General features: G+C 36.6%; 1 protein-coding gene and 1 long non-coding RNA gene across 8 annotated transcripts; one reads left to right on the top strand and one right to left on the bottom strand.

The window, feature by feature from the left end:
* Positions 1–308: 308 nt before the first annotated feature.
* On the bottom strand, positions 309–2,567 carry LOC107494072 (uncharacterized). Of its 3 annotated transcripts, none has more exons than XR_008010245.1 (7): positions 2,489–2,567; positions 2,221–2,286; positions 2,031–2,128; positions 1,476–1,597; positions 1,305–1,393; positions 1,100–1,200; positions 309–840 (listed from the first exon to the last, which is right to left on the bottom strand). It is a non-coding gene; the product is annotated as an uncharacterized LOC107494072 (long non-coding RNA). The 3 variants fall into 3 exon arrangements; XR_008010244.1 differs by having other exon boundaries at positions 1,480–1,597; XR_008010246.1 differs by having other exon boundaries at positions 1,527–1,597.
* An 8,966-nt stretch (positions 2,568–11,533) lies between these two features.
* LOC107494071 (uncharacterized) lies at positions 11,534–23,067 on the top strand. 5 transcript variants are annotated; one of them, XR_008010686.1, is made up of 13 exons: positions 11,534–11,629; positions 11,902–12,006; positions 12,108–12,181; positions 12,284–12,355; positions 12,488–12,516; positions 12,591–12,641; positions 12,979–13,029; positions 13,532–13,591; positions 13,694–13,776; positions 14,018–14,165; positions 14,702–14,752; positions 21,426–21,523; positions 22,677–22,826. XR_008010686.1 is itself a non-coding variant. In XM_016115102.3 (13 exons), exons 1-13 carry the CDS (start codon positions 11,553–11,555, stop codon positions 22,821–22,823), a joined length of 1,053 nt encoding a protein of 350 aa, XP_015970588.1. In that variant the 5' UTR covers positions 11,534–11,552; the 3' UTR covers positions 22,824–23,067. The 5 variants fall into 5 exon arrangements, 4 of the variants coding, with proteins under 4 accessions (XP_015970588.1, XP_052119354.1, XP_052119355.1 ...); XM_016115102.3 differs by having other exon boundaries at positions 21,419–21,523; positions 22,677–23,067; XM_016115101.3 differs by lacking the exon at positions 11,534–11,629 and adding an exon at positions 11,708–11,730 and having other exon boundaries at positions 21,419–21,523; positions 22,677–23,067.
* The last annotated feature ends 583 nt before the right edge of the window (positions 23,068–23,650 follow it).

Below are 23,650 nucleotides of genomic sequence, written 5' to 3'. Positions count from 1 at the left end.
CAATTTATAAAATTCTTTACTAAGGTAATATGTCATTCCGAACATATTGCTAAATAAATTTTGCTAACTAAAAGTGGTAATATCAGATGATTGCCAATTATCAACTTACATTCTCAAAAGCAATAACAAGAAACTAGTGAAAGAAGAATCAATACCCACTTTAATTATAATTATTATCTGTCAAAAAATTGAAGGATAATATAATCAATTAAATTAAATTCTGAATCCAAGCCCAAGCAACTTATTAATTTTGTCATGTATGGTTATGGTTACGGGAATTTTTCCTTTTGGACATGAACAAATAAATACACATGCATGATGTCTGAAAAGAATATCCATACTCTGCATCAACACAAGGATATAAAAACAAGAAACAATAGGCAAAGGGGAAACATTATCATCTTCTATTCCTAAAACTAAACAAATTAAAACAAAAATAATAAACATAAAACTTAAATCTATTCCTAAAACTAAACAAATTAAATGAACTCGAATTTAAATAATCACAAACTTATAATTTCTCTAACAAAATTAAACTTAACATGCTTTTATGCATTAGTCTTGCATATCCATTAGCATGAAAGTGGAGATAATAGTAATAACCATACCAAAACTTGCCTTGTTTGGAAGGAAGAAAAAAGTCTCTGTTGTGAGGTTACTGAAATGTATATGCCCTCAAAATGAGAATTAGAATCAGAATCAGAATCACACTCATATATACCTCTATATTTGGATGAAGAGATGTAATTGCTGGATCAGTAGTAATCAATGCTTCTTCACAAAACTTTATAAAATTATGCAAATCTTTAAGGTGTCTCCACTTAGGCTGTCTAATGATTCCTGCGTAAGAGATATTGATTAAATTTGAGATTCTCTTTAGAACCAAATTAATAAGATAGATAAATAAATAAATATCATACCATATTCATCAAGTGGTGCATCATAGTCATAACTAGTAGCAACAAAAAGTCCACCTGTGGTTCTACTAAAATTGGTTCCTTCATGATACTGTTTCATATCAAAATTTTGTGCTATTTACTCAATTCCTTTCTCATATACATATAATAACAAACTTAAAAGATATCATAGGTTTCAATACCATATAGTAGTTCATAAAAGTTTCACAAAGTTGATAAAATCTTGCCATAGCAAATGCAAGATCTTTCACAGGTCTCTAAGGTACAGCTCCAATAAAGAAACCTGCCATTGCAAATCAAAGAATTCAAAGTCACTTAGACCCTTTTTTCGGTCTTTATCTACGCTCTTTTATCAAGATTCTAACTAACTTTGCTCGAGTAACTAACCATCCGTTATAGCCCTCGATCTAAATCTTCGGCTTAGCATTAGAGTTTGGTATGAACTGATCACAGTAAACTCTATTGCATGTGTCAATCTAGCAATTAACATATATAACAATAAAGTAATATTAGTGAAGATAGTTGCAAATTAAGGATACTTAATAATTAGTTAATTACCTACAATAGGATTAGGAGCATCTACTTGCATGTACATAACACAGGGGACACCAGTATCAAGAGAAGTAGCCATTGATGCTGCCCATTTTAAGTAAGGTTTTGCTGCAGGACCTTCTTTTTTCCTGCAAAAACAACAAAACTGAGGGGGGTGATTTGTTTTTCCCAGTCAAGGATTAATCTTTCACATAAGTAGATGAAATATGATAATAGTTAAAATTTGTATAATACAAATATGCTGTCTTTAGGAAAATAGGGGATAAATTCGTACTATAAATCAAACCAAAATTAGTTTAACCAAAAGCAAGATAATATTACAAACCAAAAGGGAAAAAAATCTTTAACGTATTATCAACTTAAATATTAATAAGATTTGTATAACCACTAACAACTCAACCACCATTGTCACTAGTACCAATCCAATGCCACCATCAATCACAGTAACTATAACATAGTTGGCATGCCAAAAGTAAAGCTGGTACCAATGGAATAAGAATCTTGTTAGCTCAAGATATCTAAAAATAGAATAATATAATGGAATATAACAATGATCCATACTTGAAGCTTTGCTACTGTGCAAACATCTAGGAATGTCTTAACAACTTTTCATAGCATTAGCCAGATCCAGCATTGATAATAAAGAGCTTATGGAAAGTCTGCAAGGCCATCCATGTAGCAAACTATTTTGTAATCAGTAAGTTCAATCTTCCATTTGAAAAGGAATTATTAGAAAGACATACATATATACCTCAGGATAGTAACTACTATCGATCTTCTGAATTTCCATAAAAAGGTACATTGCTGGCTTTGTAATCTGGAATCATTGAAATGATAGAAGCAAGTGAAAAAGTATCTGTATGAAGCTGAACTAGGCACAAATTAGAGTTAATAGAGAACTCAAATTCAATTCACCTCTCTCACAAACACGGAGATTGTCTGAACAAATTCTAAACGGAAGTGAGTGAGAAAATTTGAGTTCCGAACTAAACAAGAAAAAATTAGGAAGAAATTCTCACCGCAATGACTTGGAACGACATGAGAATCAGTTCCACAAGATCTGATAGCTTCGAACGCAGCTTCAATCAAAGCTTCTAGAGACTCTTGCTCGCTCGCCTTTCAGATCTTCTCAGCCAGTGCCATCGCGCTCGCACTGAAATCCCGCTCTGAGTGCTTCAAGCCACTGGAGCAAAAGCAGAACCAGCGGAAGAATCCGCCGTAGAAGACGATGCAGAAGTAGAAGATCTAAGCATTACCTCAACGAAGGAGAATATGACGACAACAACAGCAAAGACATGAATAGTGGTGGCGGTGGCAGTGGCGGTGGAGGTGACATTGAAATTCTAGGGTTTTAGAGAGATCTCACTCTCCATCGTCCTCTCCCTCGAAGCCCTCTCTTGAAGCCCTCTTATGTTTTTTTTTTTGTATGGGCTGAGTGAATTTTTGTTTGAATTGGATTATTTTATAATTAATTAGATTAGAAGTATTATAAAAGTGGGAGTTTTATAATTTGCCACAAATAAAATATATTATGGAGGTTTTTAGTAACCCTCATTAAAAAATTATCACAAACAAATAAAAATTTTGTAGTGTAGCTACTATACTATTCACAACATCCAATCACAACTTCTATCTATAAAGTATATACCATGCAAAAGATGCAAAATACAATAGATATAAACTATGAATAGTCTAAGATATATGTACTAGAAGTGAATACAATGCAACAATAAAAAACACTCCAAATATCTACAAGAAACATAATAAAACAAAAACAAAAATAAAGTGCCAAGTGTTCGGAAAAAAATTTACTCCCCAAAAATGGCGAATCTTCTCCACAGTTAAGCGTTGCACGGTCCTCCGTGCACGAACACAATTCGGGGAGAATGGCTCTAAAGCGCTCTACCTTCAGTTGGCGGATGCGGGGCTCGGGTTGCATGGAAATTGTCAAGTTCAAAACATGCTCGACATCCTCCTCCTCTATCGTCTCCTTGTCTTTACGTCTCATCCTAAAAAAAATGAATAAAGTATAATTAGGAATCATAGGGCAAGTGGCACAAAAAGGTAAAGGAGGGAGCAAATACATTGTATGCTTGGAGCAAAAAGAAAAAAATAAGCATTTAATTGAGGAAGTTTGCAGAGTGGTGTGGCATGATAAAAATGAGCCGTGTGTGTATTCCAATTATGCGCGCGGTTAGAACACACACAATGGCCGGTGAAAACGGCATCCACACAATCAAAAATTAAGCATGAGTTCCTCCATTAAAAGACCTAAGTTGCATGCAATGGATGAGCATGAATTAGAGATAAGCAAGCTTAGGCGATTACATCAAGAGTGAATTGAATTTAAAAAATATTGGATATTGAAATTGTGCAAATGAAAGCACATGATTGATGTAAAATAGCACAACAACAATAACCAATGCAATAATGAAAAGAAGACTACTTATTCATCCTCACGAATAATGAAATAATCACATGGGAAGGTGCGTGTTACAAAAAGTGACAAGCTTGATGAGAATCAAGTCAAGTCAACTCAAACAAATGCAAAGCATCAAAAAGAAACAAGACCTTGTGATGTGATTATATTGATTTAAAAATCATGATGAACAAGCAATTCAATTCACTTCACTAAATTCAATATATACTTGTTAAAAATTTTTACCAAATAAGAAACAAATGTCAATCTCTATATCAATTTGGTGCTAGCAACTCAAGACAATAATCAAGTACATGATTGAAATTCCAATCCAAAACAACATTATAATCATGCAAAAGTGCACCATTCTTGATTAGAATGCCAAACAAGGACATAGTCTAACACATATAATAGCTATAACACATGCATTAAACAAAAAGTTTATTCGGACATTATATCAAACACATGGTATGTGGTGCACCAACTCATCATATTCAAGCAAAAACTCAAGTACTAACAACCCATAAATAAAAAATTGAACACTTGCAATCAACAAACAAAATATTAAGGAAAACTTAAGCTACATTATCAAAGTAAAATAAGAAAAACGAAAATTAATCAAGCAAATAAACAAAACAAAGGAGGGTAAAGAGAGAAGAAGAAGAAAGAAGAAAGAAGAAGAAAAGAGGGAAGAAGAGGAGTGGTGGCGCGGTGGTGGCTCCGGTGGCGTTGGTGGTCGCCGGAAGATGGGGGCGGGCTGGGGTAAAGGGGGTGAAGAAAGAAGAAAGGGAATAGTGGGGGGGTCTAACATAACAGGGTATCCTTCCTGATTAACACCCAGAACGCGACCTGTGCGTACGCACAAGGACGTATGCGCACGCACAAAAGAGAAAAACAAAGGGAATGAGAACGCACAGGGTGTGCGAGTGCTCCTAGCAAGAAGGGTGCTACTATGTGTGCGCACGCACAGGCCTGTGCGCACGCATAGAACACACTTTTTTAACAGGGTAAAATTGATCATGTGTGCATGTGCACAGGCTGGCGTGCGTACGCACATAATGAAAATGTGCTAGGGTGCGCTTGCACAGGGTGTGCGAGCATTCTGAATAGAGTGTGTGTCATCAAGTGTGCGTGCGCACAGAGCTGTGCGCGCGCACAGATGGCGAAAACTAGGGGACGTGTGCGTACACACAAGGTTATGCGCACGCACAATGCTCTGTTTCTGCAACATTTTTAATGCCTCTAAGGCAGCACCCATGATATCAATTAAAGGTTTTCAACCCCAAAACATATCATTCTTCAAAAATAAATGACCAAACATAAACTGCAACTAATTTAAACCTAGAATTCAATGAAACTAAGTTAATCAAAGAGACAAAATTCAATAAGTAAAAGCTAAAAGAAAGAAGATTTGGAAAGATGTTACCATCGTGGGGTGTCTCCCACCTAGCACTTTGGTTTAAAGTCCTTAAGTTGGACTTTTTGAGTGAATCTTGTGTCATGGTGGCTTATGCTTCCACTCATCCTTGAGTCGCCACCCATGTTTGCTCTTGAAAACTCCTCTGGGATCCCAAATGAAGTACATTAAACTCTCAAACAACCTCAAGTAAGCAATTGGGACCCAAAATTGTTGGTTGTAGAATTGTATGCCCGGATCCCACACTTTGGTTTCCCAGTCATCCTCTTGTTGCTTTTCACTTGTACCCTTGGATGAACAACCTTTTCAAACACCTTTGAAGTACCTACTTGAATGTTGGACTCCTCCCAATTGAATCTTACACCACTTATACCTTGAATTTCTTTGGGAACCAATATCCAATCGTTCACCATTTAACACTCCAAGAAGCTCCTTAAGTTGATGATCCATTTCCAAGATAGCATATTGGTATGGGCCTATGAAGCTCATGGAGGAAATTGTTACCCACTCAAACTGCCCTTGAATTAAAATCACCCTATTGGAATCTTGCATGAATGCCTCCACTTCTTGGGTGATCACCTCTTCCTCACCATCCTTTTCAAGCTCTTTCCTATCTCTCTCAAACTCAAAAGTGGAAGGTTCCTCAAGATCATTGAGAGGATTGACCAAGGTGGACAAAAATCATTGATGATGCAATCCACTTCTTGATCAAACTCCCTCAATTCTCCATTTACCTCTTCCGGTTCAATTGTTTTACCTTTCTTCTCTTGCGACTCTAGCTTTAGCTCCACTCCTTCTATCTTAGACTCCAGTTCTCCTCCTCACTACACTCCTTGGTTGATCCTCCACATTCCTCAAGGGAAATGTCTTGATTGTTTGAGCGTAGTAGGACTAAGCGGTTCACCGCTTCGGCTATGGTAGCCATGAATTTTCCTTTCTTCTTTTGGAACCCTTCTTGCTCTTGGAAGAATGCTTGAAGGTCTTGTTATTCTTGGGATAAGGGTTGGAGAACTTCATATTGAGGTAAAGAAGAAGGTTCAATGATGGGGAGACAGGTTATATAGTTAGAAGGTGTGTCATGTGGGTGAGGGTATTGATGTGGTGTATAAGGAAGCGATGGTTCATATGGTTGGTAGCAAGGTGTATAGACATTAGGATTCCATGGAGGTGGATGGTGTGGTGCTTGAAGGTTTGGTGGTTGAGGGTTGTGTATGGGGTATCTTTCATATCTTTGGGTTTGATATTCACATAGGGGAGGGTTTGGCTCTTTGTAGTATAGGGAAGGTGATTTCCATGAGTGTTGCTCATACGCAAACAGTTCCTCCCTTAATTGATCCTCCCACTCCATGATGCAATTCCAATTTGAATCCATCACACCCTACAATATGATTTCAACCAAGCTCCAAGCAACAAGGGTGATAACTCATAAAGAAAGTAGAAAATAAAAGCAAAAGACATCAATAAACAAGAAAAACAAATACCTAAGTATTAACAAAAACAACCAAACAACCAAAAAATAAGATATTTACACTATTGACATATTTACAACAACCAAAAACATGACACCAATTGCATTCCCCGGCAACAGCGCCAAAAACTTGATGTGGGCTAAAGTGGGTTAGGAATTTTTTCAAAATAGAATTGGCGTTGCAAGTATAGTCCAAACCCAACAATCAACCAACATCAAAGTTTGATTTTCAAAATACAAATATAACCGAGAGTAATGAAACCTCGGGCCATTCTCCCTCGGAATGCAATTGAAATGTTACACGTTTGGTTGTGATGATATGGAATTTTGAAATCAAAGAACAAAAGATTGAAAGAACTTAAGAAATAAAAGAACTAAGAGATGATCAAAATTGGAATTAATGCAATTAAAAGGAAACAAGGTCAAAACTGGTGAAAATGCTATAAATGCATAAAAGAGCCTTGACTTGGGAATGAGGATCTTAAGGAATCCTATCATCGTCATAACCACAACTCTGACAACTATGATGAGTCAATCTCACTTCGTCTACACCTAACATCGAAGAGTAAGTCAAGCAAGCATAATTGACCTTAATCCATAAGTCCTAGCTAACTTACCAAATTAATTGGCAAAAAGCTAGCGTCAATGGAAAAAAGAGTCAACTAACTACCCAAGAATTGCCACTAAATATCGGACATTATGACTCTAGTATCCTAGAAACTCAAATCCCAAGGCAAGGTGTGAAAAGCTACTCAAAATTATCAAGTGGCATTTTCACAAACACCTTGTAGGCATAAAAGTAAAACATGGAAAATTGTAAGGAAAAATAGAAAAGTATAACCAACTATTCACAATATCAACAATAAATATTCAATCAAGCAAATATAAATCATAAAACACTAAATTCATCAATCAAAACTTCAAGGACTTAAAATTGCAAATATTAACAAAGTACTTGAACCAAAGGAAAATAAGAGTAAAGATGATGTAATTAAAGAGAAAATTGAAGAGTACTTACAATAAAGAGGAGTAAAATCTAAAATCAAAACTTACTACAAAATGCTACAATGGAAATTTAATAAACCCTAAGAGAGAATTTTCTATCTGCACTACTCCTACTCCTAATGCATATTTGGAGGCCTCCTAAACTAATGCTTTCATGTATGATCATTTCCCTTTGATATAGCATCACAAAAGGCTTCAGCAACTCCAAAAATTAGGCCAAAAGAGCCCCAAATTCGCGAGCCACATGCTTCATTAATGAAGTCACGCACAGGGACCTATGCGTACACACAGATGTGTGCGCACGCACACTTCGCTGAACTTTCACTTGTGTGTACGCACGGAAGGTTGTGCGTACGCACACATGGCTGTGTGCTTCTCTTTTGTTTTCTTCATGTGTTCTCCCTTTGTACATGCTTCCTTCCACTTTTACCTTGCCAATCTTACCTCTAGGACCTAAAATCACTCAACAAACATGTCATGGCATCGAATGGCATAAAAGTGGGATTAAAATCACTAATTTAAGCACAAAAACACATATTTTCACATTTAGGATCAATTTAGGGAGAAAACACAAAAGTATGCTATTTAAGTGAATGCGTGTGAGTTTATGTGATGAAATCCATTCAAACCAAGCTAAAATATATCATCAAATATGGACTCATCATGTATCCTGAAACTATCTACAAGGTTTTATATATATTATGTCTTGTTCTATCCGTGCCTTTAGTTATCATGTGTGAACGTTTCGCATTTCGTGATACTTTGTTATCCTTTACTTTACGGCTAGAGGTAAGGCTTAGGGTAACGGGGTGTTGCACATTGCAGATAGGGGTGGAAAAAGGCCAAGTGGCCTCCCAGAGGCTTGCAGGCCTGTGTTTAGTCTAGTTTGGCCTGACCTATTATATAATAGGCACTGACTCAAGTTATTATAANAATATAGATTTCAGACCAAGACAGACCGAATAACAAATTAAAATTAATACTTTAAAATAAGTCTATAATAGATTATAAATAAGATGTAAATCAATTAACTACATAGTCTGACCTATTTTCACCCTAATTACAGACATTATTCACATCGGCGATTTTGATGAACTCTTCCCCTTTTTTTTTCGGATATGTTCATAAGTAAGCCTTTTATTTCTTGAGAGAAACAAAGTAGTGTCTATGGATACTTGTTTCGAAGAAAAAATTTAGTTGCCATGATAATAATTAAAAGTTTTCATGATATTCAACAACCATAGAAGAAAAAAATTCAGAGAATTTAAGCCAAGAAACAGCCAAATATCATTTTTCTTTTAAGGTAGTCTATGAATTGTCCAATCAAGGTGAAATTCGATGATTATAACTCATAATTTTTTGATAACTTAGCTTGCAAATAAATTGCATCAGATCACCTAACCTCTTGCAGATTTTATCACTTGAAGTTAGATATCTTATCAATATCTATGGAATAAAGTGACTGTCTAACATGAGTTGCACTAGAAACTAATGCCTACAAAAGAAAACACTAGTATAGCTGTAAGACCATAAAAACAAGTATATTATGCGGCAATATTAAATTTATCAAATGTTTTCACAGACACACGTAAAAATTGTTCTATTATTTTATAAGTTTAGTATAGAATATAATACCATGAAACTAATAAAATTTATTATTTTTGATCAATTTAAAAAAAATTGAAATTTAAACATTTTTTTTCTAGAAAAAAGCTCTTTTAATATGAAAAAAATTAATACCACATTTTAATTTACCCCCATTACATTGCAACGTTAATTTTTATTTCATACCCATTTTAGTAATTTATCACAAAAACTGATTATTTTTAAACCATTCAAGGACAAATTAAATTAAAATTATATTTGAACTAAAGAATAAAACTCCATCTTAAACTCAATTATTATTTAAGATGACAACTTGTCCTTCATCGATTGAAAATGACAATGCAATCTCTAACCACTAATTCTGTTAGATTTTTTGGTCTTTTAGTTAAATTTTTCATCTAGAGCTAATGAATGTTGCTTACGTGTAACGTTAAATGATTACGTGTTAAGGAACCATTTCAAGAGACAAAACATCCTTATTGCAGTAAAGTAAGACAAGTAAACTCCTGAGAATTTTTTCAACGAGACATTTAAACCCCTAACTAATTATAAACATAGACAAATAAACTTGTAATAAACTATTCTGACAAAAAAATCATAATAAACCATAATGTAGGACAAGTACCCTAAATTTTAAGGGAGAGAAATGTACATTTTACAAATAAAGGGAAGGAAAATATACATTTTATAAATAGATGGGAAAATAATGCCATTTTAGTATCTCTCAGGAGAGGGGAGCGAAATTTTCTCAAAAGTAAATTGACACACTTATTTTAATAATATAAGTTAAAATTTTGTTCAATAATTTAAGAGTATTTGTCCATTTTGGTCCTCAAAGAATTTTGGATCAGACACTTTAGTCTCTAACTAAAATTAATTACTCGATTAGTCCCTAACAATTAATTTCGTCAGTCACTTAGATCCTTCGCTCTGTCAATTCTAACGGAGGACAAAATAGTCCCTGAAAATTCTAACAGGGGACAAAATGGTCCCTGACCTCTTCTGTTCGGAAATGATATTGTTCTCTCCCAATTTTCATCATATCCCGCATAATACTAACAGTTTAATACTATAACTTCAAACTACACAATGCACACTCTGCAATTTCAATGTTCACAAGAAGAAAAATCCTCAATTTGTTTTCAACCAATTCACACTTAGAAAACTAATGACTATGTCTCTCAAGTACTTGTCATCTTCGATGGATCACATGAATCTAGACAGCAAATCTGATTTGTTAAGACCTGCCGTCGTCGTCGCCATCTCCCTCCTCATCTGTCCTATCATCTCCGTGACCACATTGTCCACCACTCTGATCGCTTCCTTCAGCTTCTTCTCTGAACCAATGCTCAGTAATCGCTTTAGTTTCCATATAAGTGACAAAGTCGATATTGCTCATTGTGCTAATAGTTTGGATGCGAGGTCAAAGCTCTCTACCAACTTGAACTCCGAAAAAGAAGAAATGAAGCTTTGGGGTCCATTCCAAATGAGAATTTGCATATAATGTCAAAGGAGAATCTTCTCATGATGTCCTAATATCCAACAATCTATATTGCTTGCCGGAGAATGGAGAAAGGCGTGTCCTTGAAGTAGTTGTGAAACTTAGTCATAAGGATGTGGTGGACGTTGTCGGGGTTAGAGGTGATGCTGTTATCGATGATGTGGGAGTGGATGTTTCTGGTGGATGAAGTGCGGAAGAGATGGGTGTACCAGTCCCAGAGATTTAAGAAGTGTGTGGTTCATGACATGTTGAGGTGGGTGGGACACACGTGGCACTTACACTATGACTTGATTTTGGAGCTGAAAAGGAATAAGGATAAGATGAAAAAGATGGCTCTGAAGGTGAAAAAAGAGAGTATGAATGTTAGGATTATGCGAGATATAATGAAAATTGGGGAAGAACGATGTTATTTTCAAACAAAAGTGTCAGAGATCATTTTGTTACCTGTTAGAGTTGTCAGGGATCATTTTGTCTTCTGTTAAAGTTAATGGAGTCAAAGTTCTAAGTGATCGACAAAATTAATTGTCAGAGACCAATCAAATAATTAATTTTAGTTAAGAATTAAAATGTCTGACACAATTCCTTGAACATCAAAATGGGTAAATACTTTAAATAATTTGATTAGTTTAAAAATGTTAAAATAGCGAGAGACTGAAGCTCGCAATGAAATGGTTACCCGTCTTGCTTTTTGGACTGTCCGTACATTCTCTCTCTTCCCGCTGTCTCCAGCTTACTCTTCCAGCAGGTTGCTACGATCTTCTCTACTATGCTCCTCCTTTTATACCCACTCATTCTCTCTAATCTCTATTCCTTAACTAACTTCTTCATCAACTCAATCCCTTGCAAGTTACACCTCCTTCGCAATTGTGCATTTCTCTTTTTACCTAATTCACGTGTCATGTCAATATGTCATTACCTTCAAATTTGACACCATATGAATTTCGAGCATTTTTTCATTCAATTGTTCATTTTTCAATCCAATTCAGTTATTATTGCAAATTTTTTTTTGGGTTGCAGGGCAAGGTTTAGTGGAAAGTGTTTGAATAAGGGAATGGATGTAGACACTCATTTGCTTCCCAAGTCTACTAAGTCTGCTAATTTTCGATTATGCAATGTCTCAGGGTATGTGAATTTCTTACCTGTTATGATAATAATTTTTTTAATTAATTGAGTTATTTTATAATTCATGTGGTGATGTGTTATAATATATATATTTTGTTTAGTTACAAATCTGAAATATTGGAGATTCACGCTGTTGCTCCAATTATGCATGTTCTGCTTGTGCCTGGGAACCCAGGTATGGCTTCCATTGTTTGTTTGCTTATGTTTTCCCTTTTTTTTCTTTTTTATTTTTAAAAAAAATATTCGTCTAACTTTTTGGTTTGTTGTGTTACTGCAGGTGTTATTTTATTCTACAAAGACTTTGTGGAGTTTCTATATGACCAGCTTGAGGGAAATGCCTCTATCACAGGCAAGTAATGACACTTCTCTCTTTATGGTTTATGTTGCACATATGGTACATAAGTGAGCAAAACTGAAGTATTTATGAAACTCTGATCAACAATTATGTACTTACTAGTTGTGTTTCTCTGTGGTTTATTAGCTATTGGCCACATCTCTCACACGAGAAAGGTACATGCATTTCCGTTTTCTTTGATTTTCTCGGGCTACATTAGTATGCTTATTATAAGCAGTTTTATTGCTAGAATTGGGAGCATGGACGGTTGTTCTCCTTAGAAGAACAAATCAATCATAAGGTAGTTAATGCTTTGGCATTTTGGTCTTCATAGATTATTGACTGGTTGGTGTACAATAGATTGAAAAATGATTTGTTGCAGTAGTGCAATTTCAGTTGCTAGTTAGTGATGTGATGCCTTTGGCATAAGAGCATGTTGGGGCAATGGGGTCACATGTAACTCAAGAGTATTTGATTTTTCGGTTACATTTTTTATCCATTTCTTTGATTTCCTTGCTTTTAATTGATTGTCATTCTTTTTTCTCGATTTAGAGAAATTGAATTTGACACTCTTTATTCTCCATTTCTTTTATCGATTTCTGTAATTGCAGTCTTAATTTTTCCTGTACTTTTTGTAGGTTGATTTCATCAGAGAGGAATTGCAAAAGAATGAGATTCCTATAGTACTGGTGGGTCTTTAATGTCTGACCTGTAGCATTCTTGTCTTTTCTCATTTTGACATGATCAGTTATTGTTTATTGAATGTGATACTTAACACCTTAGGAAGCTGGTGATAATTGGCATTCTGTACAATGAGGTCACACTAATGAAAAATTGCACATCACATTAATGAATCTCCTTTCCCCTTAGAGAAGGTTCAATACTTGTGTGTCTGTGTCTCAGCAGATTTATCCACTAAAAAAGAACAACTTAGGTAGATTATATTCATTAATATATAAATTGAATCTTGTTCTTAGCCAAAGTTGCTTGCAATTTGCAAACATTCCTATCTTTGATTTCCGAACATATATAGGTGTTGATTTGAGAAACTAGTGAAGAAATTTTAAGAGGGTTTAATTACATTCTTCCAGTGGAAAGTTGTGTTATCAAAAAGTTGTGCTGCATACAGTGAAGTTTAACCATGCTTACTGAAATGAAATTCTGGTAGCTAATTTAGAATTTTCTCACCAGGTCGGGCACTCTATTGGTTCTTACATAGCCATTGAAATATTCAAGAGGTTTCCAGGGAAGGTAATATGAACTCTGGCATATTTAATGAACACACATCATGGCGCCTATCCATCACTTCTGATCTTAATAACTTGTATGCTTGCATTCTTCTCGGCTCAATAGGTGAAATATTGTGTTGGACTTTATCCATTTTTGACAATGAACCCAGAGTCAAAAACACAGTTGGTTATTGGAAAGATTTCAGAGTAAGCAACCCTCCCAAAGTCGCCCTTCGACATGAACTAGTATTGTCGGTTTATATATCAATATTTTTCTCATGGTTCACTCTCTATTTCAAACTTCTGAGGGATTCAAGTTAGAAGTAAAACTGTTTTTATCGCTTTTATTCGTTTGCTAAATATTTAGCTCCAAAGCTAGTAAATGATTCTTCCTTTCAAAAATCTGAAGTACAGCATTTAAAATGACTACCGTTACTCTGCATTTCAGATCCCAAATTCTATCAATTGCTCTTTGTTACCTGATAGCATCATTAGGATTGTTGCCCGTCCGGGCTTTGAGGTTTATAATCAGAAATTCCGTGGCAAAGTCATGGTCAACTGATGCAGTTGATGCTACCTGCTCTCATTTGTCACAGGTTAGTTTAACTGCTGAAAGAGATTGACAAAAGATGTTTCAGTGCTGATTACATTATGCTTGTAAAAATCTTATTTATTGATTTGTGTTTCACATTATTAAGACCTCTTTTTTTCCCCGTTTAGTTTTATCTTTTATTAAAGAAAAAAAAAAAGATACTAGGACAATGAAGGAGAAATTGGGAAAATGTTATATATGTAACATTCAACCGAGAATTAAGTTATTTGTGAATGACTAGTTATGCCTATTTATGTTAGTTCTAACCCTATAATATAATGATTTTCATTTTGTATGCAATGCGAAATTTGATTTTAATCTCTCTCTACTTTAAATTTTTTGTTTATATTTGAATTTTGAAATTTTCTAAAGAGATAATTTGTGTTTATGTTTTTGGGTCTTGACAAGCATATGGTGTTCACACATTATTAAAATGCAAGGAATAAAGTGCAATTAGCCCGTTGAAATATGGCTTTCCTAGAGTGGCTTTGTATCTACATATTTTTTATGTTAACACTTTCTGATTTGAACAACTGACAGTATCATGTAATGCGGAATGTCTTCTACATGGCCATGACTGAATTCAGAAAGGTACACTTCTCTTTATTCCTTATCTTTCCACTTCTTTAAGTTTATGATTAAATTGTTTCCCTTTTGTAATTATAGCAACTTATTGACAATTTCGTTTGACATTATGCTATATTCTCATGATCTTATTGATTAGTATTAGTCATTATTAGTGTTTTTGGTCATAATAACATTAAAGGAATATAAATCTTTTAAAACTATATTGGATTTATCCTAATATTATAGATTATGACACAAAAGATTTATAGAATCAATTACTTTTACAAAAAAAGTCGTAGGAGACAAAAGTCCCTATCGGCTAAGAAGATCAGGGTCTCCATTAAAAAAAATCAAATAATAAGTTTTTAAATTATTATTTTCAAGTGAAAGAGTTTAATTTTTTACTAATAATTAATGTTAACATTCATAATCTAAGACTTAAAAGAATTTAATGTGTATACTTTACCATTTGATTATGTATTAGGTTTGTTGCACAAATAAAAATAATTAATTTTTATGTTTGTTATTTAAAAATAATATTCTCTCTTTAATTTATATATTGTTACGGCCCGACCCGGAGACCCGACGGGTCGACCCTGGCCCGAGCTCCACCCGACCCGACTCCTCGCCTTTCAAACGACCCGAACACGTGTCCTGTACGACCCACACGCGGCTGCAGGACAGTGTCTTTGGGAATATGGGCCTGTCCTCATAAGGGGCCCACTACTGACATGTATATAAGGGGAAGATTGGCTCTCCCCTCGAGGTACGTCACTTTTCCACATCACTCTTCCCGCCTGCACATTTTCTGACTTGGGCGTCGGAGTGTCTTTGCAGGTGGCCCCCCCTCGTCCATTCACCAGCACGAGTGCTCGCTAGCTCGGCGAACCCACAATCAGCGCGACCAAGGCTAAGGCATCCTCACCCATCCAGCCCTTCATCTGTATACCCGACCTGTCCGGAATCCGATTACCGAACATTGGCGCCGTCGACCCCCCTTGGCCTACCACTTCGCGAAAAGGAGAGGCATGAACCGTTTTCTCGACCTCAACCTGGGCAGCCTGGGCCGAGGTCCCGGTTCCCCCAACCACGACCTCCTGTTCTGAAGTAGTTTTGTCCTCTGGGGGAACTGTAGACGTCTCACCAGCAGATTTGTCATTATCCTCTTCATCATCACCACCGCCAAGAAAGGTTTGAAACAAGTCGGGAAGACCCGTCACCGACGCAGACATATCCACTACAGGAAAACAAAAAAGGTCGGTTAATCGTCACACAATATCAACAAAAGGGAAAAAGATAAAGGGAAAAGTGAAAAGCTTCTCACAAATATAATTACGGCCGGACTCCCGGTCACCCATGAGGAGATGGGGATTTACCGGGTTCTTCCCAAAAACTGCGTTTAGCACCTCGGCAATCTGCTGATCTACTGCCGACATGTTTCTATAATTTACCTTAATAAAACTATTGGCCCCTGCCCCGAAGCTCCAATAAGTCGGGATGAGCCGTACCCCCTCCAAAGACAACCAAAAGGGGTGACGACCTTTGGCAGGGCGGACCTTAAAATACTTGTCCTTAAACCCATGATAAGAATCTTCAAACAAACCAAAAATCTTTCGACCCTGGGCAGACCGGAAGGACATGAACCCTTTTTTGTGTTTCCCCTCCTTGGAAGGGTTTGTGAGGGTGAAGAAAAAGAGGAAAACATCCACGGACACCGGCAGTTCGAGATATTCACAGACCATCTCGAAACAGCGGATCGAGGCCCAGCTGTTCGGATGCAACTGCGACGGTGACACGGAAATTCGGTTTAAGAGCGCCATTTGAAAGGCTGAGAACGGAATGCGAACTCCGACTTGAGTGAACATGGCTTTGTAGAACCAAATCCAGTCGGCGACCTGGCGGGGTTGGAAGTTGATTTCGTACAATCGCTCGTGAGGAGCCGGGACGAAAACGTCGTAATTGGCCTCCTCGTCGGTCCCGCCGCACAAATACCCGGCTTGTCGGAACTCGGTGAGCTCCTCCTCGCCCATTTGATTGGGTGAATCCCTTATATCAGAGACGACCCAAGCATATTGGTCGTACGCCGCAGGGTTAACGGATGCCCGGGAGACCGTGCGAGCCATACCTACATGGGGGTACCATCCAGTTAGTCTAAGAGATCGGTTGCTCAGGCCGAACACAAACACCACCCCCCACGACTTCCCGACTAAGGCCAATCAAGACTAAAACGGCGAAAAGAACAAGAAAAAGCCTACCCTGGAATGGTATCTTCCCCCCTAACACGTCTACTCGCAACTAAAAGGCTACGCAACAATAGCAAAAAACCAAACAAAAACGCGCAAGAATAATGCATAAAAAGGAGATTGATTCGGAAGTTACCTAAATTGATGAAAGGAAGATGAAGTTGCAAGTCTGGGAGAATGCAGGAAAAATGAACAAAGACGCCACAGCAACACTCTGAGGTCTTATGTCAAATAAGAAGAAGGAGAGGAATGGGAAGTGTAGAGAAATGCAGAAACACAAAACCAAACAATTTAAAAACTGCTTCCCAAAAAGCGCGAAACGGCTGGGGGCAAAATGGTCCTTTCAACAAGGGTTTTTAACCCCATTAAGAGCACTTAATGCTCTGCACGGAGAACGATGCGACGAAACGGTTGCTGGCGCAACCAAAGGACACGCACGCAGAGGGCACGTCCTTATCACGGACGGCCGACCAGGCGACCCCAAGTAAGAGACAAGACAACGCGCCATTGACAGCCACCACGGCTACCATTGGAGCGTGGGGGCACTGTTACGGCCCGACTCGGAGACCCGACGGGTCGACCCTGGCCCGAGCTCCACCCGACCCGACTCCTCGCCTTTCAAACGACCCGAACACGTGTCCTGTACGACCCACACGCGGCTGCAGGACAGTGTCTTTGGGAATATGGGCCTGTCCTCATAAGGGGCCCACTACTGACATGTATATAAGGGGAAGATTGGCTCTCCCCTCGAGGTACGTCACTTATATATATTAGTATAAAAATATTTATATTGATAGTTATAAAATTAATTTAAAATTAATTTTTTTTTGAAACAATTGAATCTTGATTCTAATTATTAATCACAACATTATTATTTTCTTCAAATTATATGTAATAAATATTTGAAGGAAGAGAAGTAAAAATATAGATTAGAAAGATAAGTAGTGAAAATTTAAAACTAAATAAAAAAACTAAAAAGGTATGCATATAACAATAAATTTTATGTGAATAATATTATAAGATTATTTTATTAATTTTTTTGTAGAAAAGAAAGGTGAAGAGAGATAGAGAATGAGAGAGGAAAGAGAGAAAGATAAAGAAGGAGAGAGAGAGAGTTTGTTAATTTTGGAGAAAAATATTTTATTTTAATTGGAATAAAAGAATATTTTAGCTTATCAAATTAGTAATATAAAATATAGGGTTAAGTAAGATTTTGGTACCTAAGGTATAGGCCAAAAAAATTTTTCATCCTTAACTTTTTTTTTTCATACAAAATCGTTCCTAAAGTTTAACTTGGTTTTAAAATTGTCTTTTTTACTTAATTTTAGATTTTATTACCAAATTACTCCTAACCAAAAAATTATAAAATAAAAAAAAAGAGAAAGAGAGTTCTAGAGTTGAGAGAGAGAGAGAAGCAGAACCACGGGGAAGGGGAAATGGTGGTGAGGGAAGCAGTGGCAGGGACAAGGTAGTAGCTGTGGTGGTCGCCAACGCTGGTAGCTGCAAGAACAGAAACAGAGGTCGCGACATTTGTCACGGTAGAAAAGAGGAGAGAGGGGAAGAAGAAGAAGAATGGGTAGCTCGCCGGTGATTGGGACAATGGGGCTGGCGGTGGCGGATCGGCGGCGGCAGCGAGCTTGTGGAGAAAAGAGGCCGCCTTCGGTGGTCTCTGTTCAGTGAGGGAACTGATGGTGAGCACGGGGAAATGGCTAGGTTGGGGAGGAATGAAGGAGGGAGACGTTGCGGCGGCCTGGGTTTCGCCAATGGCGCTAGGGTTCGGAGGTTTTGGGTTCGCAGAGAGGGGAAGAGAGAGGTGAAACCGCGAAGATGGAGGTTACCTCGGCGATGGGTGATGTACAGCGAGAGAGATGTGGCGGCGCTATGACGTCTGCTGGCCTTCGATGGACGGCGACGGTGGGTGGTGGTTGGGAGGAAGAGGAAGAAGAAAAGAAGGGGAGGAAGAATGAGGGTAGAATCGAAGCAATGACGGCAGCGGCGGCCAGAGGTTGGGTTGATGGCTTCTATTTCTTCTGCTTCTGATTTTGATTCTGTTTTCATTGTTGCTGTGCTTCTGATTCTGATTCTATTTCTTTGAATTCATTATTATTGCGCTTCTGATTTTATTGTTCTTCTGATTTCATTGTTCTTTGATTTCTTGTATTCTTCTGATTTTTTCTGATTGCGCTACTGATGATGAAGAAGAAGAAGAAAAAGAAGAGATGTTGATATGATGGAGAAAAAGAACTGGGTATTTTGGTGAAGAAGGAGAAGGGTAATTTGGTTCGAAGGACGATTTTAAAACTAAGTTAAACCTTATGGACAATGTTGTATGCAAAAATAGGTTGAGAACGAAAAAAATTTTCGGCCTATGCTTTAGGAACCAAAATCGTACTTAACCCTAAAATATAAATTATAAGTTATATATATAAAGTGAAAAGAGTAGAGAGAAATAAAGAAGGGGAGAGAAGTAGATAAGAAAATGACGGAAGGAAATTTAATAATTTTGGAGGAAAATATTTCATCTTAATTTTATTAAGAGTATCATTTGATACATTTTGATTGTTGAATTAGTAATATAATATAGCTATATTTCAATTTCAATATTTCGAATTTAATTTTAATTGCAATTAAAGAATGTTATGTTGTACATTTTTATTGTCAAATTTATAATTCGGGCGCGCTACACATCCATGTAACCATGTAACCAAGTTGGTCCAATTCCAAATAGTCATGCGCATTAATGAGAGTGAAAACACGCGCCCGCTCATTATGAAAAAATGTTATTTCTTCCTCAGTTCTCTGCTCGCGTTATAGGCTTCACCGTTCTCCTCTGCTCGCGTTTTCTTTCTTGTTCTTCTTCTTCTCTACTCGTGTTCTTTGTTATGGATCTGGATTGATTTCAACGTAATTAGCTTTGTGGTTCTTCTTCTTCGTTTTCTTCTTCGATCTGGACTTTTGAATTGAAACAATGAATGAATCAACTTCAAAATCTGTTGAATGAGTGCAATTTGAATTATTCTTCCGAAACGCATCACAATAATCTTAAACATTGAACAAAGTAAAAAGAGGTCACTGAACCGAACAACATTCATTTGGTGAACCGAAATCACAAAGGCCACCGAACCGAACAATGTACATGTGGTGAATAAATGGTGATCAACTTTCAATCAACAGGAATAGTATTTCTCCATGCAAAAGAAGTATTGAATAGAGTAACAACCAATTTCAAAGCCCTAGTTACACTATCCACTAAACTGAAGAAGAAGAACCTACGAGAACAAATTTGAAAGAAGGAGGAAGAGGAGGAGAAATACTATTCTTGTTGATTGAAAATTGATCACCATTTATTCACCACATGTACATTGTTCGGTTCGGTAGCCTTTGTGATTTCGGTTCACCAAATGAATGTTGTTCGGTTCGGTAGCCTCCTTTTACTTTGTTCAATGTTTAAGATTATTGTGATAGCATGCAGCAATCATTCCCTAGCTGTCTCAACGTAATAACCTCATTCAACTGATTTGAAGTTGAATTATTCATTGTTTTCATTCAGAAGTGTAGATCGAAGAAGAAAACGAAGAAGAACGATGGAACTTATCACGTTGAATTCAATCCAGATCAATAATGAAGAATGCGAGTAGAGAAAAAAAAACGCGAACAGAGGAGAACGACGGATTTTATTAGGTTGAAGAAGAAAACGTGATACGTTATATGAGGCGCGTGTATAACAAACGACTGTGGGGTGGGGGAACGCGTGTATGGAGGAAGTTACTTGACAACATCCATGTATTATTTACATGGATGTAGAGTTTTTTCCTTTATAATTTTATAATTAGTCATTGATAATGATATATAAGAGAGATAGAATGGGTGAAGGAATGAGAGAGAGAGAGAATGAGAGAACTCTTTAATTTTAAAGGAAAAAATTTGATTTGATTTGCATTCTCACTTTCAAATTTTAATTTCAATTAGAAATTTATCGGGAAACAGAAAATAAAAAAAAGGAAGGGAAGGGAAGATGCTTTTTACACTTCATCAATACGATAACAGGGGACCTAACATTATCCTGATGTGACCTATATGACATTCAGATAAAATGGTACAATGATACAATTATTGATACATGAAAAGTTGAAGACAATCTAAAATAAAAGAAGACTGACTAGGAGGGAGTGCTTGTTTGTTCAGAATACCTAAAGGGGGTGGGGGGAGTCCCTAAATTCTCAATATTCAAAGTCATTGATGCACTCGAACTTCATCATTGAAGTGTGCAAGGAGGTTCTTAACTCTGAACAATTTTTCTTCATGTTTGGGTTACAGCCAATAGGAGTTTGGGAGGATGGGATATGAAGCACACACTTGGAACACTGGATAACATTCTAGACTCTCTTGCATTACACTAGGTTGAGACTAAATTTATAACCATTCTTACCGGCTCATTATATGTTAGTTTGCAGAAGGACCGGATTGGACATTTATAAGGGAAAGGAAGGCTCAAATTTCATTTTTATTTGGCGATGATGATCACTGGGGTCCACTTCATGTTCTTGAAGAGGTAACTTGTAGAAAACATATCAAACTATCAAATGAAAGTGAATTGCATTGAACTGTTCCTAGACATGTGGTCGGTTCATCTAGTTGATGTCTTACTCATGATAATTGCATTGGTTCAAATGCAAAAATCCCCAATCAGTAGTCGATCGACGATCAGTGATATAACTATTAGCCTTAGCCAAGGTTGATGTTTGGCCCTGGCTATGGAAATAGAAGATCTTCTTCTCCCCCAAAGAAAACTTTTATGATTTACCATAAAACATGATACTTAATTACTTACTTTTCACAGTCCTTAATTTCATTTTGAATGATTTAGTCTTTTTCTAAACAAAATTACTGTGATAAACAGATAACAAAGTAAAACAGATAACCCTTGGATTTGAGCATGGCATGGCTTTTTAGGTTCACTTGCTCTCTTCCCCCCATTCTCTTTGTTGTTTTGGAGGATGGAACTGTCTTTAGCTTAAATTTTATTTTATTTTCTTAAAAAGTTATGAATAGAGTGCTATTAGCACAGAAGAAACTAAAAAGCCAACAAGAAGCTGTCACAAAAAGTCGACTACAAGGCCTTTCGATTTCCTTTCAAAGATCTACAGACCATGGTTTGGGAAATAGCTTTTCTTTCAGAGCCTTTTCTGAACTGTAGTTTTTGAGTTCCAAACTGAAATACAGAAAATTATGAATTGGTGATTAGGGGGTCTTCCATTTCAATTTCGAATTTCAATTCCCTTTCAAGAGAGAAGTTGGCACCATTCTAATAGTATTTCATATACTTGTTACAGGAAGAGAAGTTTTCGCAACAAATTAATCTTCTCTTTTATGCTTTTAAGTAATTATTGCAGTAATGATTCTTAATGCTGCTTTTTTAATTCAAGTACTAAAATATAATATACCATGTGAACATTAGATTATGGAAAATAGTTCTTTCACAAGACTGTTAAATGATCATAGAGAGATGCTAAATGGAACGATCCAATATTGCACGAACTATTTTCACCAATCATATATATGCTTAACTGAAACAACGGTGAAGAATTCAATTCAAAAGATAAAAGTGATAACCTCTACCAATCAGATTCTTGTGCACAAGTTACACAAGAATATTTTTCATAACAAGAAGTGTTGTCTCATGATCAGTGTTATTGTGGTTGCAGATATCAAAGCAGGTTCCAGGTATTACAGTAGCTGTTGAACGAGAGAACCATACTCATGGATTCTCCTGCACTGAGGCTGGCTCATTGTGGGTGGCTCAGCATGTCGCGAACCTAATAAAGAATCAGACCTCTTTAACTATGCAATAAGCTCTTTCCTTTATGTTATGTGTGTTCTCACTTCTCATTTCTCAAGTTGGTTATTCACAGAAAGGAATGAACAACTGAATAAATTTGAATGTTGACCTAAGAAAGCTCAGTCAATGTCCCTGTTGTGTGTGGGGGCTTAATTATTGTTTGATTGAATCGACGGGAATCCATAATCCACCTATACGGAGATTGATTAGTGATTACTATAGGGTTTAGGGTTCAGGTTAATTCCATATCATTTTTATCTTGCCGAATACTCAATTTTTTTTTTTTTGGTCATAGATTAGACAATTCCCAATTCTAGATTACACAACACACCCATTCATACATATTACTACTAACATGGGTTTTATATTTCTCACTCTGAGGATTCGAATCTGTGTGCAGCTTTCAGCGAGGCAGGGGATGCTGTCATTGATCCAAGGCCTCTGGCTGCGCCGAATACTCAATTCAAAACCACTAGTTATAGAGAAGGACCAAAAGTAGAGTTCTGAGTTCAGACTATTAATGACTGCAAAAAGAAAAAGGGACAACTTCAGTGTAATGTTCTGTTGGGCTGGTCTGAGAAAGGCCCAACTCGGCCCATGTAACTTTTCGCCTTCCAGAAAAATAATATGTAGACCAGTAAACTTGCAGCACCAGGGAGACTTACATAAGGTGGCTTAAAAATCAAAACTATACTAAAACTCAAATGATCGAGAGTAAGGCTGGGTTTGGTAAAGCTTTTTGAAAAGGTGCTTGTGCTTTTTAAAAGCACAAGTATCTTATTTTGCGTTTGGTAAATTAAAAAGTCTAAGTACTTGTGTTTGCAGCTTTTAAAAATTAGG

Source organism: Arachis duranensis, chromosome 6, assembly GCF_000817695.3.
Source record: "Arachis duranensis cultivar V14167 chromosome 6, aradu.V14167.gnm2.J7QH, whole genome shotgun sequence".
NCBI lineage: Eukaryota > Viridiplantae > Streptophyta > Magnoliopsida > Fabales > Fabaceae > Arachis > Arachis duranensis.
The sequence above is the reverse complement of the archived record's forward strand: the minus strand, read 5'-3'. Positions and strand labels throughout refer to the sequence as shown.